The sequence below is a fragment of the Coregonus lavaretus genome (assembly GCF_964263955.1).
Source record: "Coregonus lavaretus genome assembly, chromosome: 40".
NCBI classification, from domain to species: domain Eukaryota; kingdom Metazoa; phylum Chordata; class Actinopteri; order Salmoniformes; family Salmonidae; genus Coregonus; species Coregonus lavaretus.
The window spans coordinates 12,155,327-12,174,627 of record NC_140027.1 but is presented as its reverse complement, the minus strand read 5'-3'; the positions used below and the strand labels follow the sequence as shown (position 1 = coordinate 12,174,627).

The 19,301-nt window shown below is 41.9% G+C and overlaps 1 protein-coding gene across 2 annotated transcripts; it reads left to right on the top strand.

The window, feature by feature from the left end:
- The first annotated feature begins 694 nt into the window (after positions 1 to 694).
- LOC311113532 (translation initiation factor IF-2, mitochondrial-like) lies at positions 695 to 16,244 on the top strand. Of its 2 annotated transcripts, none has more exons than XM_084156777.1 (14): positions 695 to 822; positions 2,281 to 2,446; positions 4,149 to 4,263; positions 4,499 to 4,670; positions 5,015 to 5,175; positions 5,706 to 5,882; positions 7,314 to 7,453; positions 7,938 to 8,062; positions 8,316 to 8,520; positions 11,169 to 11,421; positions 11,654 to 11,794; positions 13,423 to 13,587; positions 14,480 to 14,620; positions 15,536 to 16,244. In XM_084156777.1, exons 2-14 carry the CDS (start codon positions 2,288 to 2,290, stop codon positions 15,703 to 15,705), a joined length of 2,124 nt encoding a protein of 707 aa, XP_084012903.1. In that variant the 5' UTR covers positions 695 to 822; positions 2,281 to 2,287; the 3' UTR covers positions 15,706 to 16,244. The 2 variants fall into 2 exon arrangements, with proteins under 2 accessions (XP_084012903.1, XP_084012902.1); XM_084156776.1 differs by lacking the exon at positions 695 to 822 and adding an exon at positions 843 to 1,085.
- Positions 16,245 to 19,301: the final 3,057 nt, after the last annotated feature.

Genomic DNA, 19,301 nt, shown 5'->3' with positions numbered 1-19,301 from the left:
GATTGACAGCTCAACTGAAAAAAAAAAAGACGAATTGCAGACCCTTTCCATTGGAACACAAACATTGACCTGACACTACCGAGAAGAGCGATACCAAAGATTATCTATGTATTTATATATTGACAAGATATTGGACTGTCTGCTCTAACAATGGGAATAAATGTCCGCAAAGGCAGAAGGCAGAAGGGAACCTTCTAGCCAATGAGAGGGCATATATGCATGTGAACAATAGGCACGCCTTTTTCTCCAAGTTGCCGGGATGCCACTAATATCTGTACATTCGTAACAACCTGAACATTACGAAACTTCTTTCGATCAAATACGCCTCACATAGAAAATTAGCAATTACATTTTATATTGACCAAGTTCGACACTATACAAAAAATCCCACTTGGTCTGCTTCTAGCGCGGAAAGATTTAGGGGCGGAGTCAGCCCTCTTGCTTCGCCCATTCCGCTCGTCGATACCATAGAGAATTATAGAGGCCTCTAGTGTCTAAAATGCTGTTTTAGCATGGGCGGGCACCTTGCTTCCGCCATTTTAAAGTAGTAAAAAAGTACTCAACTGGGTGGGAATTCCTATGGGTTGTAGGCTCAATGGCGCTGCCCATGTTGTCAAAGACACTATAATAGCACAGATATAACGGTAAGTCCTCTATCTATCTCTATGGTCAATACACTGTCGAAATGCTTGCTGGGATACCTGTCATGGCCGCGGACTGTGAGGGGTTGAAATGGATGTTTGATATAGCTGAACGTGTCATGCTTATAGCACTGAAAACTACATTCACAATGAGGTGAAACAGGGTTGCCTAAATCACAAGGTGAGTTCCTCTGATTTTTTGTGATATTGCTAGTAGGTAGCTAGCTACACAAGAGCATGGCATCTAGCTAGCTAGCTAACTCCCCCCAAATGACTCCAGTTAGGGTTAACTAATTTACCATGAAGTCGAGTGCAGTGAACTGTAGTGTATTGGATACTGTCGCCACAAGTTTGACAACCATCTTTGCCGTCTCTGTTGGACACAATAACTGCAGTGTAACAGCACAATTTTGTAAAAGCGAGGCCGATGGGGCGTCAATCAAGGTTTGATTTGCCAGATAACCCGGTCCAAGTTTCCCATTTCCATCCTCTTTGAAGTGGGTGCAACAACACAACCTGTGCTAAGGTCAACCACGTCTTGCGTTCCAGGTTGTCTTTTTTTCTGGTGTCTTCAGGCGTTCTGATAATCTCTGTAGCCTGACTGTAATAAAGACAACCTGGAACTCGATTTTATAATCCTAACTCTAAATTTTTTAATATGTTATTTATTCCTTGAAAACTAAATGTGCTAATGAGTTTCCCAGAAGATACCGACCCTACCGTTAAACTTGTTTACACTGAGCTGAACCCAATCATGGTTACATTAAGATAGTGGGGGCAGTGCGAGATATGGGTCGGGAAACATACCTCAATGCAGGGATGTGATTGCCACTATACTTCAAATTTGACCTTTATCCACACTGCTCCATCGAAGTTTGAAATACTGCAAATTTTCCCGGAAAACTGCCCCTTTCGTCCTCATGTTAGCTAACAGTAGCCACTGCTGCCATTATGGAATGGCAGTGTCAGCCTGTATGCCCAGTTGATATTCATGTAATAATAAAGAATTCCCTTTGACAACAAGTTGGGGAAAAACAAACATTATTTCCAATTATAAACTGGGTAGTTCGAGCCCTGAATGCTGATTGGCTGAATGGCAAAACATGTAATATATATATATATATATATTTTACTGCTCTAATTATATTGGTAACCAGTTTATAATAGCAATAAGGCACCTCGGGGGTTCGTGGTATATGGCTAAGGGCTGTATCCCGGCACTCCGCGTTGCGTCGTGCATAAGAACAGCCCTTAGTCGTGGTATATTGGCCATATACCACACCCCCTCGGGCCTTATTGCTTAAATCACCTCCATTGTAAAATAACCAACTTCGTGTTGATTTTTATCTTATACAGAAATAACAAAACATGCCAAAAAAATGCTGTATTTTTCAATGTAACCAGGTAAAAAGTCCCGACCTACGGTTTCCCACGTAGGGAAATGGAGGCTGCGAGAAGAGCCCTGTGGCTTCAGGCTATTCGGTGTGGGAAATGTGGGGACCCTCATGCCCCTTTTCATGACATTGCTAGCAAACCGCATAGCAAACGGTGGTCGCAGAGCCCCGTAGTCAACATACTGTACAGCACGAATGCAGATGCCAATGTGAAATGAAATTAACAATTCTGTTGTTTTTTTTAGCACTGAGATGAATCGGGCGACGTCCCTGGTAAGGAGGGTGAGACTGATAACCCATACCGACCCTACACTGGTTGCCAATTACCTCCCTTTCCCCATATTTGCTTCAGCTTGCACTCCTGCACCTCCACTGACCTGCCACCATGCCAGATGCCTTGCTACTAAGCAGGTAAGACGCAGGGGCATGCTTTGAGTTTAAGAAAAACAAAAAGTATTCAGACCCCTTGACTTTTTCCACATTTTGTTATGTTAAAGCCTTATTCTAAAATGGATTAAATAAATAAAACATCTTCATCAATGTACACACAATACCCCATAATGACAAAGTGAAAACAGGTTTTTAGAAATGTTTGCAAATGTATTAAAAATAAAAAACAGATACCTTATTTACATAAGTATTCAGACCCTTTGCTATGAGACTCGAAATAGAGCTCAGGTGCATCCTGTTTCCATTGATCATCCTTGAGATGTTTCTACAACTTGATTGGAGTCCACCTATAGTAAATTAAATTGCTTGGACATGATTTTGGAAGGCACACACCTGTCTATATACGGTCCCACAGTTGCATGTTGGAGCAAAACCAAGCCTTGAGGTCGAAGGAATTGTCCGTAGAGCTCCAAGACAGGATTGTGTTGAGGCATAGATCTGAGGAAGGGTACCAAAACATTTCTGCAGCATTGAAGGTCCCCAAGAACACAGTGGCCTGCATCATTCTTAAATGGAAGAAGTTTGGAACCACCAAGACTCTTCCTAGAGCTGGCTGCCCAGCCAAACTGAGCAATCGTGGGAGAAGGGTCTTGGTCAGGGAGGTGACCAAGAACCCAATGTTCACTCTGACTGAGCTCCAGAGTTCCTCTGTGGAGATGGGAGAACCTTCCAGAAGGACAACCATCTCTGCAGCACTCAACCAATCAGGCCTTTGGTAGAGTGGCCAGACGGAAGCCACTCCTCAGTAAAAGGCATATGGCAGCCCACTTGGAGTTTGCCAAAAGTTACATAAAGGACTCTCAAACCATGAGAAACAAGATTCTCTGGTCTGATGAAACCAAGATTGAACTCTTTGGCCTGAATGCCAAGCGTCACGTCTGGAGGAAACCTGGCACCATCCCTACGGTGAAGCATGGTGGTGGCAGCATCGTGCTGTGGGGATGTTTTTTAGCGGCAGGGAGACTAGTCCGGATCAATGGAAAGATGAACGGAGCAAAATACAGAGAGATCCTTGATGAAAACCCGCTCCAGAGCACTCAGGACCTCAGACTGGGGGCGAAGGTTCACCTTCCAACAGGACCACAACCCTAAGCACACAGCCAAGACAAGACAGGAGTGGCTTCGGGACAAGTCTCTGAATGTCCTTGAGTGGCCCAGCCAGAACCCAGACTTGAACCCAATTGAACATCTCTGGAGAGACCTGAAAATAGCTGTGCAGCGACGCTCCCCATCCAACCTGACAGAGCTCGAGAGGATCTGCAGAAAATGGGAGAAACTCCCCAAATACAGGTGTGCCAAGCTTGTAGCGTCATACCCAAGAAGACTTGAGGCTGCCACAGGGTCTGAATACTTATGTAAATGTAATATTTAAGTTTTATTTTTAATACATTTGCAAAATTTTCTAAAAACCTGTTTTTGCTTTGTCATTATGGGGTATTGTGTGTAGAATATAATTCATTTTAGAATAAGGCTGTAACGTAACAACATTTGGAAAAAGTCAAGGGGTCTGAATACTTTTCGAATCCACTGTAAATGCAAATTTTAAAAAATGGAATAGGCCATGACCTTAATTGAAAATAGAGATCATGTGGCCTGCGGTGGTTTAGTGGTCTTTGCTTTTAGATCGATTTAAGGTTTTCTTAATCGTGTCTTTTTTTTCTAGGGTAAAGGCCCTGGTAAAGTTCAGAAAGTCAAACCGAAGCAGGAGAAACAGGAAGTAGAAATAATGCAGAGGATGACGGTGTCTGCACTGGCTCAAGCCATGAACAAAGACTTTGGTAAGGCTGATTCATTTAATGTAGAATCATTCCATATTCTTTAAAGTCGTTATTTATTTGACTGAATTATGGTATGAAGTATTGAGTGTGTTCCAAGATGATTCAACTTGTCCAATAAGAAATGCTTGTTTTCGTTTTCCATTCCAAAACGTTTCGCTACGTTGTGCACACTAATGAATACAACCCAGGTCTGATGTGTAGTACTGATTTGAACAGCGTACCATTTATTCCATAGATCATGTTTTTGAGGCTCTGCTCAACACCTCAGTGGACCTGGATTCCATAGAGCCCCACTCTGTTCTGGAGGAGCAGTGGATCAAGGAGGTTGTGAAGAGGTCTGGGATGAAGTACAAGTGGGCCAAGCTGGTGGAGTCCAAAGAGCGTGTGAACAAAGACACTCAGAGAAGGTAGAGGACCTCTTCGCTTGTCTTGTCACCTGACTGTTAGACTTTGAAATTACACCAGTAAAAAAAAAAGTGTGGTTAATAAAGTATTTTGGTTGACAGAGGCCCCGACGCCATCTGCAAAATGTTGGACATTTCAAAACAAAACCCCTTTAAAATTGGTTTGTGGCCCTCTGTAGGCGTTAGGTATTGACATTCCCATTTAAGCTCAAACTCAAACCCAAGTTATACCACCTGAATATGAACTTAAAAATATATATATATTTATAGTTTTTTCTTTTCACATTAATGAACATACAAAAAAGAAACAGAAGTTGAATCTGAATGTAAATCAATGTTTATTCTAGAGCTCCACCAGATCCGGCCGTCCTGGTGTCTCGTCCTCCTGTCGTCACCATTATGGGCCACGTAGATCACGGGAAGACCACTCTGCTGGACAGCCTTAGGAAGAGCCAGGTGGCTGCAGGGGAAGCAGGGGGCATCACCCAACACATTGGGGCCTTCCTGGGTAGGGAAACACAGACTTCACAAGAAGTGTTGTTTTGTCATCCACGCAAATTTGCTTGAGGTTTGATTAAACGTTTTATGGAACTGCACATTTTAGTGAAATGTTTGGTGATCGTAAAACTAGCTGCTAGCAGTAGTGAATCTTACAGAGTCTAGCTGAATGAATCATATTAATATTGTATGAAAACGTTGATTAACACCGGCAGCTCCCCTCAGACCTGTCCCCATATCCACTTTGCTTGAGGCTTGAGACCACCTGTCGATGCAGATCATTAAAGGCTGGACTTACATTATCAGCTTTATACCAGTGCTATGATCGAGAACAAAACCATTTGAACATTGTTAATGGGTATCTTCTCACGTCCTAAGTGTCCTGTTTCTATTTTACATAAAAGTATTCAGACCCCTTGACTTTTTCCAAATGCCATGATGCCCCATAGCAATACATATTTTGAATACACCAAATTTCTCAGTGTGGTTCGATTTAGCTTCACAGATTTCAACAGGTTCCATCCTGATTTCTCTCTGCAGTTCAACTTCCTTCGGGGGAAAAGATCACGTTCTTGGACACCCCAGGGCACGCAGCCTTCTCCGCCATGAGGGCCCGTGGAGCTTTGGCCACAGACATTGTCATCCTGGTTGTTGCTGCAGATGACGGGGTCATGAAGCAGACGATTGAATCCATCCTACATGCCAAAAAAGCCCAAGGTACTGTCATATTTCATGTTGGCATTTCTCTGCGGCTATAACACATTTTGGGCGACATCTTTGAGGGACATGCCCTCGCAGTGCACAATATGTTTTTATAGATTAAATAATCCTAACTGTAACTTGATGGCATTCAATCCAAACTGCAGCTGGCGATAGCATCATGTACAACACATTTTCCCGCTGTTCACTTTAAATCTATATACACTGAACAAAAATATAACTGCAACATGTTAAGTTTGTCCCATGTTTCATGAGCTGAAATAAAAGATCCCAGAAATGTTCCATACACACAAAAAACCTATTTCTCTCAGATTTTGTGCACAACTTTGTTTACATCCCTGTTAGTGAGCATTTCTTCTTTGCCAAGATAATCCAACCACCTGACAGGTGTGGCATATCAAGAAGCTGATTAAACAGCATGTTCATTACACAGGTGCACCTTGTGCTGGGGACAATAACATGCTACTCTAAAATGTGCAATTTTGTCACACAACACAATGTCACAGATGTCTCAAGTTTTGAGGGAGCTTGCAATTGGCATGCTGACTGCAGGGATGTCCATCAGAGCTGTTAAAAGATAATTGAATGTGCATTTCTCTACCATAAGCCGCCTCCAACATCGTTTTAGAGAATTTGGCAGTACGTCCGACCGGCCTCACAAGCGCAGACCATGTGTATGGGGTCGTGTGGGCGAGCGGATTGCTGATGTCAATGTTGTGAAAAGAGTGTCCCATGGTGGCAGTGGGGGTTATGGTATGGGCAGGCATAAGCTACGGACAATGAACACAATTGCATTTTATCGATGGCAATTTGAATGCACAGAGATACCGTAACGAGATCCTGAGGCCCATTGTCGTCCCATTCATCCGCCACCATCACCTCATGTTTCAGTAGAATGATGCACATCCCCATGTCGCAAGGATCTGTACACAATTCCTAGAAGCTGAAAATGTCCCAGTTCTTCCATGACCTGCATACTCACCAGATATGTCACCCATTGAGCATGTTTGGGATGCTCTTGATCGACGTGTACGACAGCGTGTTCCAGTTCCCGCCAATATCCAGCAACTTCACACAGCCATTGAAGAGGAGTGGGACAATATTCCACACGCCACAATCAACAGCCTGATCAACTCTATGTGAAGGAGATGTTGCGCTGCATGAGGCAAATGGTGGTCACACCAGATACTGAATGGTTTTCTGATCCACACCCCTACCTTTTTTTAAAGGTATCTGTGACCAACAGCTGCATATCTTTATTTCCAGTCATGTAAAATCCATAGATTAGGGCCTAATGAATTCATTTCAATTGTCTGATTTCCTTATATGAACTGTAACTCAATGAAATCTTTGAAGTTGTTGCATATTGCGATTTTATATTTGATATTGAATAGGAAAATTGTGGGGGGGGTTTTGGTGTATCTGCAGTGCCAATCATTGTGGCAGTGAACAAGTGTGACAAGCATCAAGCTGACCCAGCTCGTGTGAAACAGGAACTACTATCCCATGATGTGGTATGTGAGGAGTATGGAGGAGAGGTTCAGGCTATCCACGTGTCTGCCCTGAAGGTGAGTTCCTCATCCATAGGAAGGAGGTTTACTTTTTAATATATTATGACATCATCAATATGTCATTGAGTATATACAATTTTGACTCATTTCCATTGTTGTCCTCATTTATTACCAGGTGGGAAACAAAATATCAGACATTTAGCAAGCCTAATATATGTATATATTTTGTTTTGTTAATTGGATTCCTCCCCTTGTTTAAACTTGGTGGTTGGGATAGTCCCACAAACATGGTCCAGCCTTAATACAAGCACTACTGCCCACCTAAGTCGTTCCTGTAATGTGCATATTATGCATTTGTCACTGTCTGTTTCTGTCCATCAGTAGTTGTCTAAAGTTGGTAAATGAGGATTAAAACTGGCGGATAAAAACTCTCTGGCCCCGGCCTAATTCATCTATTTGTGCAAGTCGCTGTAGGCAAGTGCAAGTCAGGGCAGCATGCCAAAGCCTTGAAATTAAACACAACAACCATATGATTCCATAGGGGGACAATCTGCTGGAGCTGGCAGAGGCCACGGTGACCCTGGCGGAGGTGATGGAGCTAAAGGGCGACCCGACAGGCCTAGTGGAAGGCACCATTATCGAGAGCCGTTCCGATAAGGGCAAGGGGTGGGTCTCCCCATGGCACAGCCACGGATGAGAGCACGATCTTAGCATTTGGTTGTAGGAATGGTGGCACCAAGCCTTCTAGCTTGATTTAATCGGGTTACAAAACTGCCAAGATTCACACAAAATCACAATCTAAAAGCATTATATTGTCAAATGTAGCCTTGGTAAACATTTTTTAAATCTTTAAATGCATGTCAGTTCAATAAGATGCTGCTTACAAATTTGTTTTTACAAATGATGTCCTGTTTTGCAGGCCAGTTACGACAGCAATTGTCCAGCGAGGCACGCTAAAAAAGGGCTGCACTCTGGTGGCAGGGAAGACATGGGCCAAGGTGCGCTTCTTGTTTGACGAGAACAACTGCACAGTGAAGGAAGCTGGGCCGAGCACTGCTGTGGAGATAGTGGGGTGGAAGGAGCTCCCCTCTGCCGGTGAGGAGATCCTGGAAGTCGAGTCTGAGGTAATCTCTCGTGGACAGACATAAAATAAATGTAACGTCTGTCCCAGGACTGTGAGGTGTGAGGGATAATGAGAAACAATTGTTCCGGTGTACCTCTCCCCCAGAACCTTATCCAGTAGCCAGCGTTTCGGCAAGATTTTGGATATGGGTTGCCGAGATTAAGTTTGAGGTGACATATATATTGCATTATTACAAGACTGAAGGAATTCTAAAGTCTGTATGTGATTCAGCCAACTTCGAGTTTGGTAGTCATACAACCCAGCCTCAAAGCAATATCTGGACGTTTTATTTATTTATGAGAGTGAGGAGTAGTAGAGTAGGAATAGGCCTTATCGGATTCATTAATTGCCTTCAGCCACGATCCAATATCATGCATTGTTGACATGTCACGTATGCAGCTAGCCAAATCAATCCTTGTGTTGACTACTCACCCTTCAATTTGCAGTGAAGATTGTTTAATAACGCTAATGTCAGTTCTAAAACTGCTTGTTTGGATGCTGATTGGACAAGCAGCGTTCCAAACCGTGCTCTATTGGCAGTCACAGGTGCACTATAGATACACACGGCGAGGCGTGGCTTAGCGTGACCATGCCCCAGAGTAGAGTACAGACGTAGTGTTCTCCCATGTAATTAGCCTAAGCAAACTACTGACACTTTTTGGTCGTTTCAATAAACGGTTTCATCAGTTTCACGTGTCGTTATTAACATACTTCGCTGTCACAACAACAAGTGATTTGCATGATTTTTTCGCCGGTAAACTGACGTTAGCCGGCTGGCTAGGGAGAGAAATTAATCTCAATCTAATTCGCTAGTTTTAGATATGCCGCGTAACTGCTTTTTCTTTCTGCCTTAGTTAGTGCATTCAACTACGTTTAGTTTATCACCGTGTAATGTTGATGTTTCCTCTGCACACAGTAGCATAAAACATAAGACTAGCCATCATACTCTGATACAACATTGTCTTTCCTTACTGATTACTGGTAATGCCCAAATTTAGACTTCATTAATTGATTTTGAATGAAGTTTTGCATGCATATCTCAGCCCATAGTCACTGTTGGGCTCTGAGTTACACTATCAGTCAAAAGTTTGGACACACCTACTCATTCAAAGGTTTTTCTTTATTTTAAATTTTTTTTACATTGTAGAATAATAGTGAAGACATCACAACTATGAAATAACACATATGGAATCATGTAGTAACCAAAAAAGTGTTAAACAAATCAGAATATATGTTATATTTGAGATTCTTCAAATAGCCACCCTTTGCCTTGACAGCATTCTCTCAACCAGCTTCATGAGGTAGTCACCTGGAATGCATTTCAATTAACAGGTGTGCCTTGTTAAAAGTTAATTTGTGGAATTTCTTTCCTTCTTAGTGCGTTTGAGCCAATCAGTTGTGTTGTGACAAGGTAGGGTGGGTATACAGAAGATAGCCCTATTTGGTAAAATACCATGTCCATATTATGGCAAGAACAGCTCAAATAAGCAAAGAGAAATGACAGTCCATCATTACTTTAAGACATGAAGGTCAGTCAATACAGAACATTTCAAGAACTTCAAGAAGTTTCTTCAAGTACAATCGCAAAAACCATCAAGCGCTATATGATGAAACTGTCTCTCATGAGGACCGCCACAGGAATGGAAGGCCCATAGTTACCTCTGCTGCAGAGGATAAGTTCATTAGAGTTACCAGCCTCAGGGATTGCAGCCCAAATAAACGCTTCACAGAGTTCAAGAAACAGACACATCTCAACATCAACTGTTCAGAGGAGACTGTGTGAATCAGGCCTTCATGGTCGAATTGCTGCAAAGAAACCACTACTAAAGGACTTGCTTGGGCCAAGAAACACGAGCAATGGACATTAGACCAGTGGAAATTTGTCCTTTGGTCTGGAGTCCAAATTGGAGATTTTTGGTTCCAACCGCCGTGGCTTTGTGAGACGCGGTGTAAGGGTGAACGGATGATCTCCACATGTGTATTTCCCACCATAAAGCATGGAGGAGGAGGTGTTATGGTGTGGGGGTGCTTTGCTGGTGACACTCTGTGATTTATTTAGAATTCAAGGCACACTTAACCAGCATGGCTACCACAGCATTCTGCAGCGATACGTCATCCCATCTGGTTTGGGCTTAGTGGGACAATCATTTGTTTTTCAACAGGACAATGACCCAATACACCTCCAGGCTGTGTAAGGGCTATTTTACCAAGAAGGAGAGTGATGGAGTGCTGCATCAGATGACCTGGCCTCCACAATTTGAGATGGTTTGGGATGAGTCGGACCGCAGAGTGAAGGAAAAGCAGCCAACAAGTGCTCAGCATATGTGGGAACTACTTCAAGACTGTTGGAAAAGCATTCCTCATGAAGCTGGTTGAGAGAATGCCACGAGTGTGCAAAGCAAAGGGTGGCTATTTGAAGAATAGCACTTTTTTGGTTACTACATGATTCCATATGCGTTATTTCATAGTTTGGATGTCTTCACTACTATTCTACAATGTAGAAAATAGTAAAAAATAAAAACCCTGGAATGAGTAGGTGTGTCCAACCTTTTGATTGGTACTGTGTATTTTTGTCTTGTCTGTTTACTTGTTTCTGTTGTGTAACACCATATTACCCCTTTCTATCTGTCTTTATCCACTCAACTATAGAAAAGAGCAAGGGAGGTGGTGGACTGGCGGTGCTACCAGGAGGAACAGGACAAACTGAAGGAGGACATGCAAGCCATTGAGGTAAAGCAACGGGAGCACCAAGAGAGCTACAAGAAGGAGCGAGAGCCCCTGGCCCACCTCAGCTGGAGGCAAAGGAAGTCTGCTCTGTACAAGGCCAACAAAAAGCTCATGGCCATGCGGCCCAGCGAGAAGTTAGAGTCCCAAGAGCTCTCTCTACCACTCATTGTCAAAGGTGGAGTACCACAGACTAATAGATAAATGAATAGGGAAATGAATGAATACATCTGAATAACTCAATGACATGGCTAGACAACAGAATAGTTTGATCTTGAAATAAATACTCCTAATTAAATTAATATTTTAATATTTATGTTCATAAAATAACTAAATGTATCTAAAAAAAAAAGCAAAATAATGCCATGAATATATGCCATTTCATGCCGACTTGTCTGTTGTCATTGCAGGTGATGTGGATGGCTCTGTCGAGGCCATCCTGAACATCTTGGAGAGCTACGATGCGCATGACCAGTGCCAGATGGAGGTGGTCCACTTTGGCATCGGAGATGTCTCCGAGAACGATCTCAACCTGGCCGAGACCTTCTCAGGTGCATCCTCTACACATCACACCATGTCACTGAAAAGGGAGATGTTTGGTCTCAATAGAGGGATACAATGCCAGCATCAATGCGATAGTAGTATGCCCCATGAGTACATTCTAACTAAGCATTATTATCATCAACTTTTTCCAATACTCAAAACTTAAAACACATCTGGTTTACTTTCACTTCAGCGAACTTTCTTTGTAATGATTTTAACCCTTTACACTTGTGGGAATTAGCCTATATGGATAGGGCTAAATTGAAGTGTTTCTTATAGAATACATATGAATGATATAAGCATGGTAGCAATTGAAAGGGAACAGTTTGGCAATTATGGGGAAATTATTAGACCAAAGTTAAGGACATAACAGTTCACCTGACCAAAGACTGAATCCAAACATTACACTGTTGATTATATGTGTATTTTACATTTACTGTACTTTTCACAGCATTTGCCAATAACGAAAGCAGAAAATACTCAGGATACATTCAGTAACATAATAAGAATATTCATTTAAATTGTGGAGTAGGTGCAACATAAGACAATAAAATGACAAAGGTTAGAGTGAGAGGACTAACTGGTGTTTCCAAGTGGCCACACACTTCTCCAAAGTGTGCAGAGTTCCTAAGTAATTTCAATGCACTTTCATGAGTATTCAGCTAGAAGGTGCTTTTTTTTTTTAGCTCTTCTAGCTGTGCCATTGAAGAACTAGAGCAAGCATACTTGTTGTTTTGTTTGGAACACAACCCTGCATCCCTGCCGTCACACAATTACTTTTTACACAATCCCATTTTTTTAATTTTTTTAATCGCCGAAATCAAACCTGACTAGCTAAGTTATAAAATACGATCTTAGTGTTAGGCTTTCACAAGGCAATTCAGAGAAACAGATCCTAATTTTGGTGCGCATAGATAGGAGTCATGCGTGCATTCAGGTGTGTGTTACGCAGCAAATGTTCTTCACAATAAACAAACCAGCTCATTCTGTTCAGAACAACCCAGGGTATGACGCCATGGAAACTTGTAACTGTACATCAAACATAGTGATCATAAATATATATGATATGGAAATGTGAAGTGCGCATTTGGACTCACGGGTGTTTGGCTTGCTTGTATGACATCAGTGGTAATATTTGTTTTCCAAAAGTTGCCCAATTAGCGGGAGGGATGGGAAAACAACTGGTGCAGTGCTCATGTTCAGAATGGCTGTCAGTCAAAACCAATACAGCGCTGTGAAGCGGAACCTGAGCTCTGACGTCATTTATCATATTTTACTATACAGCCACTACGTTCCAATTTAGGCGCTTATCAGTGCCCAGATGTGCCATTTTCAACCCGTCTACGGCTACAAGTGTAAAGGGCTATATTTTAACCAGTTAAATATAATCTAAATATAATTTCCCTCAAGTTTCCTCACGTTGTTCCATTGTTTAATGCTCTTGTATCCCCTTGATCTGTCTGCTTTACTGTTATTTTACTGTTTTATTATATCCCCTATTTACACTTTTGAAAATGAAAATAAGTCTTACCATTATTATTAGTAAACTAATGTTTTATGACATTTTTTTTATTTGATGTTGACAAATGTTTTGTTTATCGTTATAGTAACACTTGCTATTTCTTCCAATGACCAGGCACCATATACGGCTTCAATGTGGGTGTCGATAAGTCCATTCAGCAGATGGCCACTAAGAAAGGCATTATACTAAAGATGCACAAAGTTATCTACAAACTCATCGATGACCTAAAGGACGAGCTGAGCAGGAAACTCCCTCCTTCTGTAAAGGAGAATGTGATCGGTGTGTGTGGTATTTTCATTGAATTCATTTAATAAATCAGGATAGTCCACTCGGTAACAATTGGCTGTGTTTTCTTGGGAGTCCTGGGATACGTCGAAACAATAAACGTACACACGACATAGTAATTGTCAAAAATGACATGCAGTTGTGGTCAAATATATTGGCACTTTTGCAATGGAGCAGAATGTTCAGTTTTCTCTTTCAAAACGTGTTAAATGGCTATTTTTACCGTGTAGGCACCTGCGACTTACACAGGTGAGGTAAATTATACAGTTAACAAGAATCACTTGCCTCCAACCAGATTAATTTAATTCTGAATAATTCAGTTCAGGACATTTTTATTTTGTTCTTTTGAATTGAAAAATCTAATTTTCTGTTATTTTTTGGGATCCTGTGCAGTTGTAAACCGAACATAGTTCTTCCCATTTCAACTTATTTTAGAAGAAATAGTGAATCATGCAAGGATGTCTATTTGACCGCAATCAGTTGGAAAATGAATACCTTTATATCGGTGGTGTTAGTTGCTTTGTTTTCTGGTTTGCATGCTGTTTAAAAACAAACTGGATAAATGTCTTATTTTCACAAAAACTGGGAATAGACTGTGCAAGAAACCCTAATGTATTGTTTGCATCTCACACCGTTTGGGTTACTGTTTTGAATCCCAATGCTGACGGGAGGAAAGAAAATCTGGTGGTAGTGATCTCAGGTGCCTTCCTTGAGCAAATAACTTAACCCCCTAAACTGCTCATTGGGCACTGCATTGTGGCTGGCCTCTGCTCCAGCCTCTCCAACCTAATGTGTGTTTGCGTATTGGAGGGTTTAGGTACAGCAGAAGACCAATTTCTGTCTCGTATGGATTAATAAAGTATTCTTCTTCGTCTTCTCTTTCCAGGAGAGGCGTCTGTCCTAGCCATGTTTGACGTGACTGTGGGGAAGAAGAAGGTGTCCGTTGCCGGCTGTAGAGTTCAGAAGGGTCAGCTAGATAGAAAGATGAAGTTCCGACTGGTCCGAGGCCGAGACGTCATCTGGGAGGGTAAGCCAGATAGTGTGAAGACCTACTACCATGCCAAATAGCTAAAGGGCATGTCACTCATCAGGGATTCTTACTGAGGTTCAAGATTTAGCTGATACTTTTGAATACATAAAAAAAGAAAAGATGCCAACCCCTCCGGTTCCATGGTTGCCATGGCGCTGTAGCCTAGGTAGAGAGCTCTGTAAATATTGTACATATTTGTATTATTTTTAAGTGTTTTTCTGTTGCATTTTGTTGTCTTTTGGGGGGTTTTGGCTGCTCTAGGGTTTGATCACTATATCCTGTGGACTCTCAGACTTGCAGGATCGTGATGAAAAGTCAATATTTGGGCTTGTTAGGTGTAATACTTCCAGACAGATGAAACAAAAAGCCACATTATTGGAATCCAAACAGTTTGGAAGTATTACACCAAGGATTGCATGCTGTGTCCAGAGGTAGCTGAGGAAGTTCAGGAACTGTTCAGGGACTTTCAGTCTCATTTCTATTTTTTGTCTGTTTTTAGATTAGAGATTCTTTGAAAAGCGCTATACAAGTTCCAAAATGTATTAATTATTATTAGATCTGTAACCCAAGTATGCCTAGTAGGCTAGGTCTACTGTGTAGCCTATGTTATGTTTGTACATTTTTTGAGCCATTTATTTAAGAGGACAACGATGGTAATACGTTTTGCAAAATTGTTTTGTCATCCTCAATGATTTTAAAAGCATTATCCACATGTGTGGTTGTATTGTGTTTTAAAGGATCAAATACATCTAACTATCTAACCTTTTCATTTATGAAATAGGATTTTACCTAAATGAGCACCTCATTCCATAGAAGCCTTTTAGGCGCATCAGCATATCTAAACTATACTTATTCTTGATTCAGTGAAAAATATGTTCCGTATGGTGAAGTGATGTCTTGTATTTCCTGCAGGCTCCTTGACAGCACTGAAGCACCACAAAGATGATGTCCAGGTGGTGAAGACAGGGATGGAGTGTGGCCTCTCTGTGGATCAGGACATAGAGTTCAGACCGGGAGATGAAATGGTGTGCTACGAAGACACTGAGACTCGGCAAACAATTTCCTGGGATCCAGGATTTTAGGACATGTTATGGATATTGGTCTCATCAGGTGAAAAATCCATGATCTGAATTTAAAGAGTATTATTTATACTAGAGCCGGTTGAGCATTCCAAGACTTTGTATTTACATGTAAAATTGTGAATGACATGACTAATTGAATGTGAGGTATTGTACTGCTCTACTGGATGTAATAAAATTGTTTCCAGGAAGATTTTTTGTTTTTGTTCAAGTGATATGAGAGTACAGTACTCATATCTATTCCTGCAGCGGCTTTATATGTGTTCTACAATTTTACAGATTTTCTTTGTTTTGGGCTCACTGATTTTGAGCTAATATTCTATAAGAGGAACAGGAGCTCAAGCAGTAGAAAATGTGAGGTGATGGTACTCAGCTCCAGTGAGCTCCTGCCCAAGTCAAGCACTGCATGTAGAGCACATCATTTTATATTCCAAGAGACAAGTGTAATGCTGTATTACAATCAGTTTTGTATTAATAATTATGTGCATATCATTTTCAAGCTAATAAATATGCTGTTACGTCGAACAGTTATGCACACACTACCTGGAGTAGGGCCTCACTCCAATCCCATCTCTCACCCATCTGTGCATTGCCCTGATGCCTTTAGTGTCTGGCCAGTTTTTTAGCTCCTAAAAGAAATACACAACTGTGGAGTCAACATGGGCCAGCATCCCTGTGGAACGCTTTCGACATCTTGTAGAGTCCATGCCCTGACAAATTGAGGCTGTTCTGAGGGCAAAAGGGGGTACGATTCAATATTAGGAAGGTGTTCCTAATGTTTGGTATACTCAGTGTATGTACACATTTTAAATGAGAAATGTTTCTGATTTGTGTACTGCACTTATGCCCTGTACTCAAGATTATGTTAGGAATCCAATATGCCCACTATATACACTCAACCTTTGTCTGGATACATAAAAAGGCAGCAGAATACTTGGCATGGCAACACAAAGTATTCCAAGTCACAAGCCTCTTTGATTTGATTTATTAGGATCCCCATTAGCCAACGCCTTTTTTATATTTTTTATTATTTTTATTGAACCTTTATTTAACTAGGCAAGTCAGTTAAGAACCAATTCTTATTTACAATAATGGCCTACCAAAAGGCAAAAGGCCTCCTGCAGGAATAGGGGCTGGGATTAAAAATAAAATATAAATATAGGACAAAACACACATCATGACAAGACAACATAGCATGGCAGCAACACAACATGACAACAACATGGTAGCAATACAACATGGCAGCAGCACAACATGGTACAAACATTACTAGACACAGACAACAGCACAAAGGGCAAGAAGGTAGAGACAACAATACATCACGCGAAGCAGCCACAACTGTCAGTAAGAATGTCCATGATTGAGTCTTTGAATGAAGAGATGGATATAAAACTGTCCAGTTTGAGTGTTTTTTGCAGCTTGTTCCAGTGGCTAGCTGCAGCGAACTGAAAAGAGGAGTGACCCATGGATGTGTGTGCTTTGGGGACCTTTAACAGAATGTGACTGGCAGAACGGGTGTTGTATGTGGAGGATGAGGGCTGCAGTGGGTATCTCAGATAGGGGGGAGTGAGGCCTAAGAGGGTTTTATAAATAAGCATCAATCAGTGGGTCTTGCAACGGGTATACAGAGATTACCAGTTTACTGAGGATTATAGAGTGAGTGATGTGTCCTATAAGGAGCATTGGTGGCAAATCTGATGGCCGAATGGTAAAGAACATCTAGCCGCTCGAGAGCACCCTTACTTGCCTATAAATTACGTCTTCGTAATCTAGCATGGGTAGGATGGTCATCTGAATCAGGGTTAGTTTGGCAGCTGGGGTGAAAGAGGAGCGATTATGATAGAGGAAACCAAGTCTAGATTTAACCATAGCCTGCAGCTTTGATATGTGCTAAGAGAAGGACAGTGTACCGTTTAGCCACACACCCAAGTACTTGTATGAGGTGACTACCTCAAGCTCCAAACCCTCAGAGGTAGTAATCACACCGGTGGGGAGAGGGGCATTCTTCTTACCAAACCACATTACCTTTGTTTTGGAGGTGTTCAGAACAAGATTAAGGGCAGAGAAAGCTTGTTGGACATTAAGAAAGCTTTGTTGTAGAACGTTTAACAAAATCCAGGGAGGGGCCAGCTGAGTATAGGACTATCATCTGCATATAAATGGATGAGAGAGCTTCCTACTGCCTGAGCTATGTTGTTGATGTAAATTGAGAAGAGCGTGGGGCCTAGGATCAAGCCTTGGGGTACTCCCTTGGTGACAGGCAGTGGCTGAGACAGCAGATGTTCTGACTTTATACACTGCACTCTTTGAGAGAGGTAGTTAGCAAACCAGGCCAAAGACCCCTCAGAGACACCAATACTCCTTAGCCGGCACACAAGAATGGAATGGTCTACCGTATCAAAAGCTTTTGCAAAGTCAATACAAATAGCAGCACAACATTGCTTAGAATCAAGGGCAATGGTGACATTATTTAGGACCTTTAAGGTTGCAGTGACATCCATAACCTGAGCGGAAACCAGATTGCATACCAGAGAGAATACTATAGACATCAAACAGGGCAAAATAGAAATTGGCCTATAACAGGATCAGCTTGATCTCCACACACCGTGGGTGCCTTCCAAGCAATGGGAACCTCCCCAGAGAGGAGAGACAGGGTAAAAAAGTCAGAGACAGGCTTGGCGATGATAGGAGCTGCAACCTTAAAGAAGAAAGGGTCTAAACCATCTGAACCAGATGGTTTTTTGGGGTCAAGTTTAAGGAGCTCCTTTAGCATCTCAGACTCAGTGACCGCCTGTAGGGAGAAACTTTGTAGCCGGGCAGGGGAAAAAGAGGGAGGCGCATCGGGGCTAGTCGTATTAGAAGGGCTGGGAGATGAGGAAATGTTGGACGGTCAAGGAGGCATGGCTGAGTCAAATAGGAAGTGGTGATTAAAGAGCTCAGCCGTGTGCTCCTTGTCAGTAACAACCACATCATCAACATTAATGGGCATGGGCAGCTGTGAGGAGGAGGGATTATTCTCCAGGTCTTTAACCGTTTTCCAGAACTTCTTGGGGTTAGACCAACAGAGAGAGATCTGCTCCTTAAAGTAACTAACTTTGGCCTTACGGATAGCCTGAGTGCACTTATTTCTCATTTGCCTGAACGAGAGCCAGTCAGCCTGAGTATGCGCGTGCCAATTATTTCGCCAAATGGAATTCTTGAGGTGGAGTAACTCTGCCAGATCACGGTCGAACCAGGGGCTGAACCTGTTTTTAATTCTCATTTTCTGGGCTGCAAGTCTATGCCTGCTCCTGTGTGTTTGTTAACAATACCACTAAAAATATTAAAAAAGAAGGTCCAAGCGTCTTCGACAGAGGGGATCAAGCTGATTCTATACCAATTTACAGAGGCCAGGTCATGAAGGAAGGCTTGCTCATTAAAGTTTTTTAGCAAGTGTCTGACAAATCAGGACAGGTCATTTCACTGAGCAGCCATTACTGTAAAACAGTGATCACTAAGGTCATTGCAGAAAATGGCGACAGCTAGTCTTACTGGGGTCTGACACATTACGAAAAATACATTACAGACAAAATGCTTTACAATTTACATACATTTAAAAA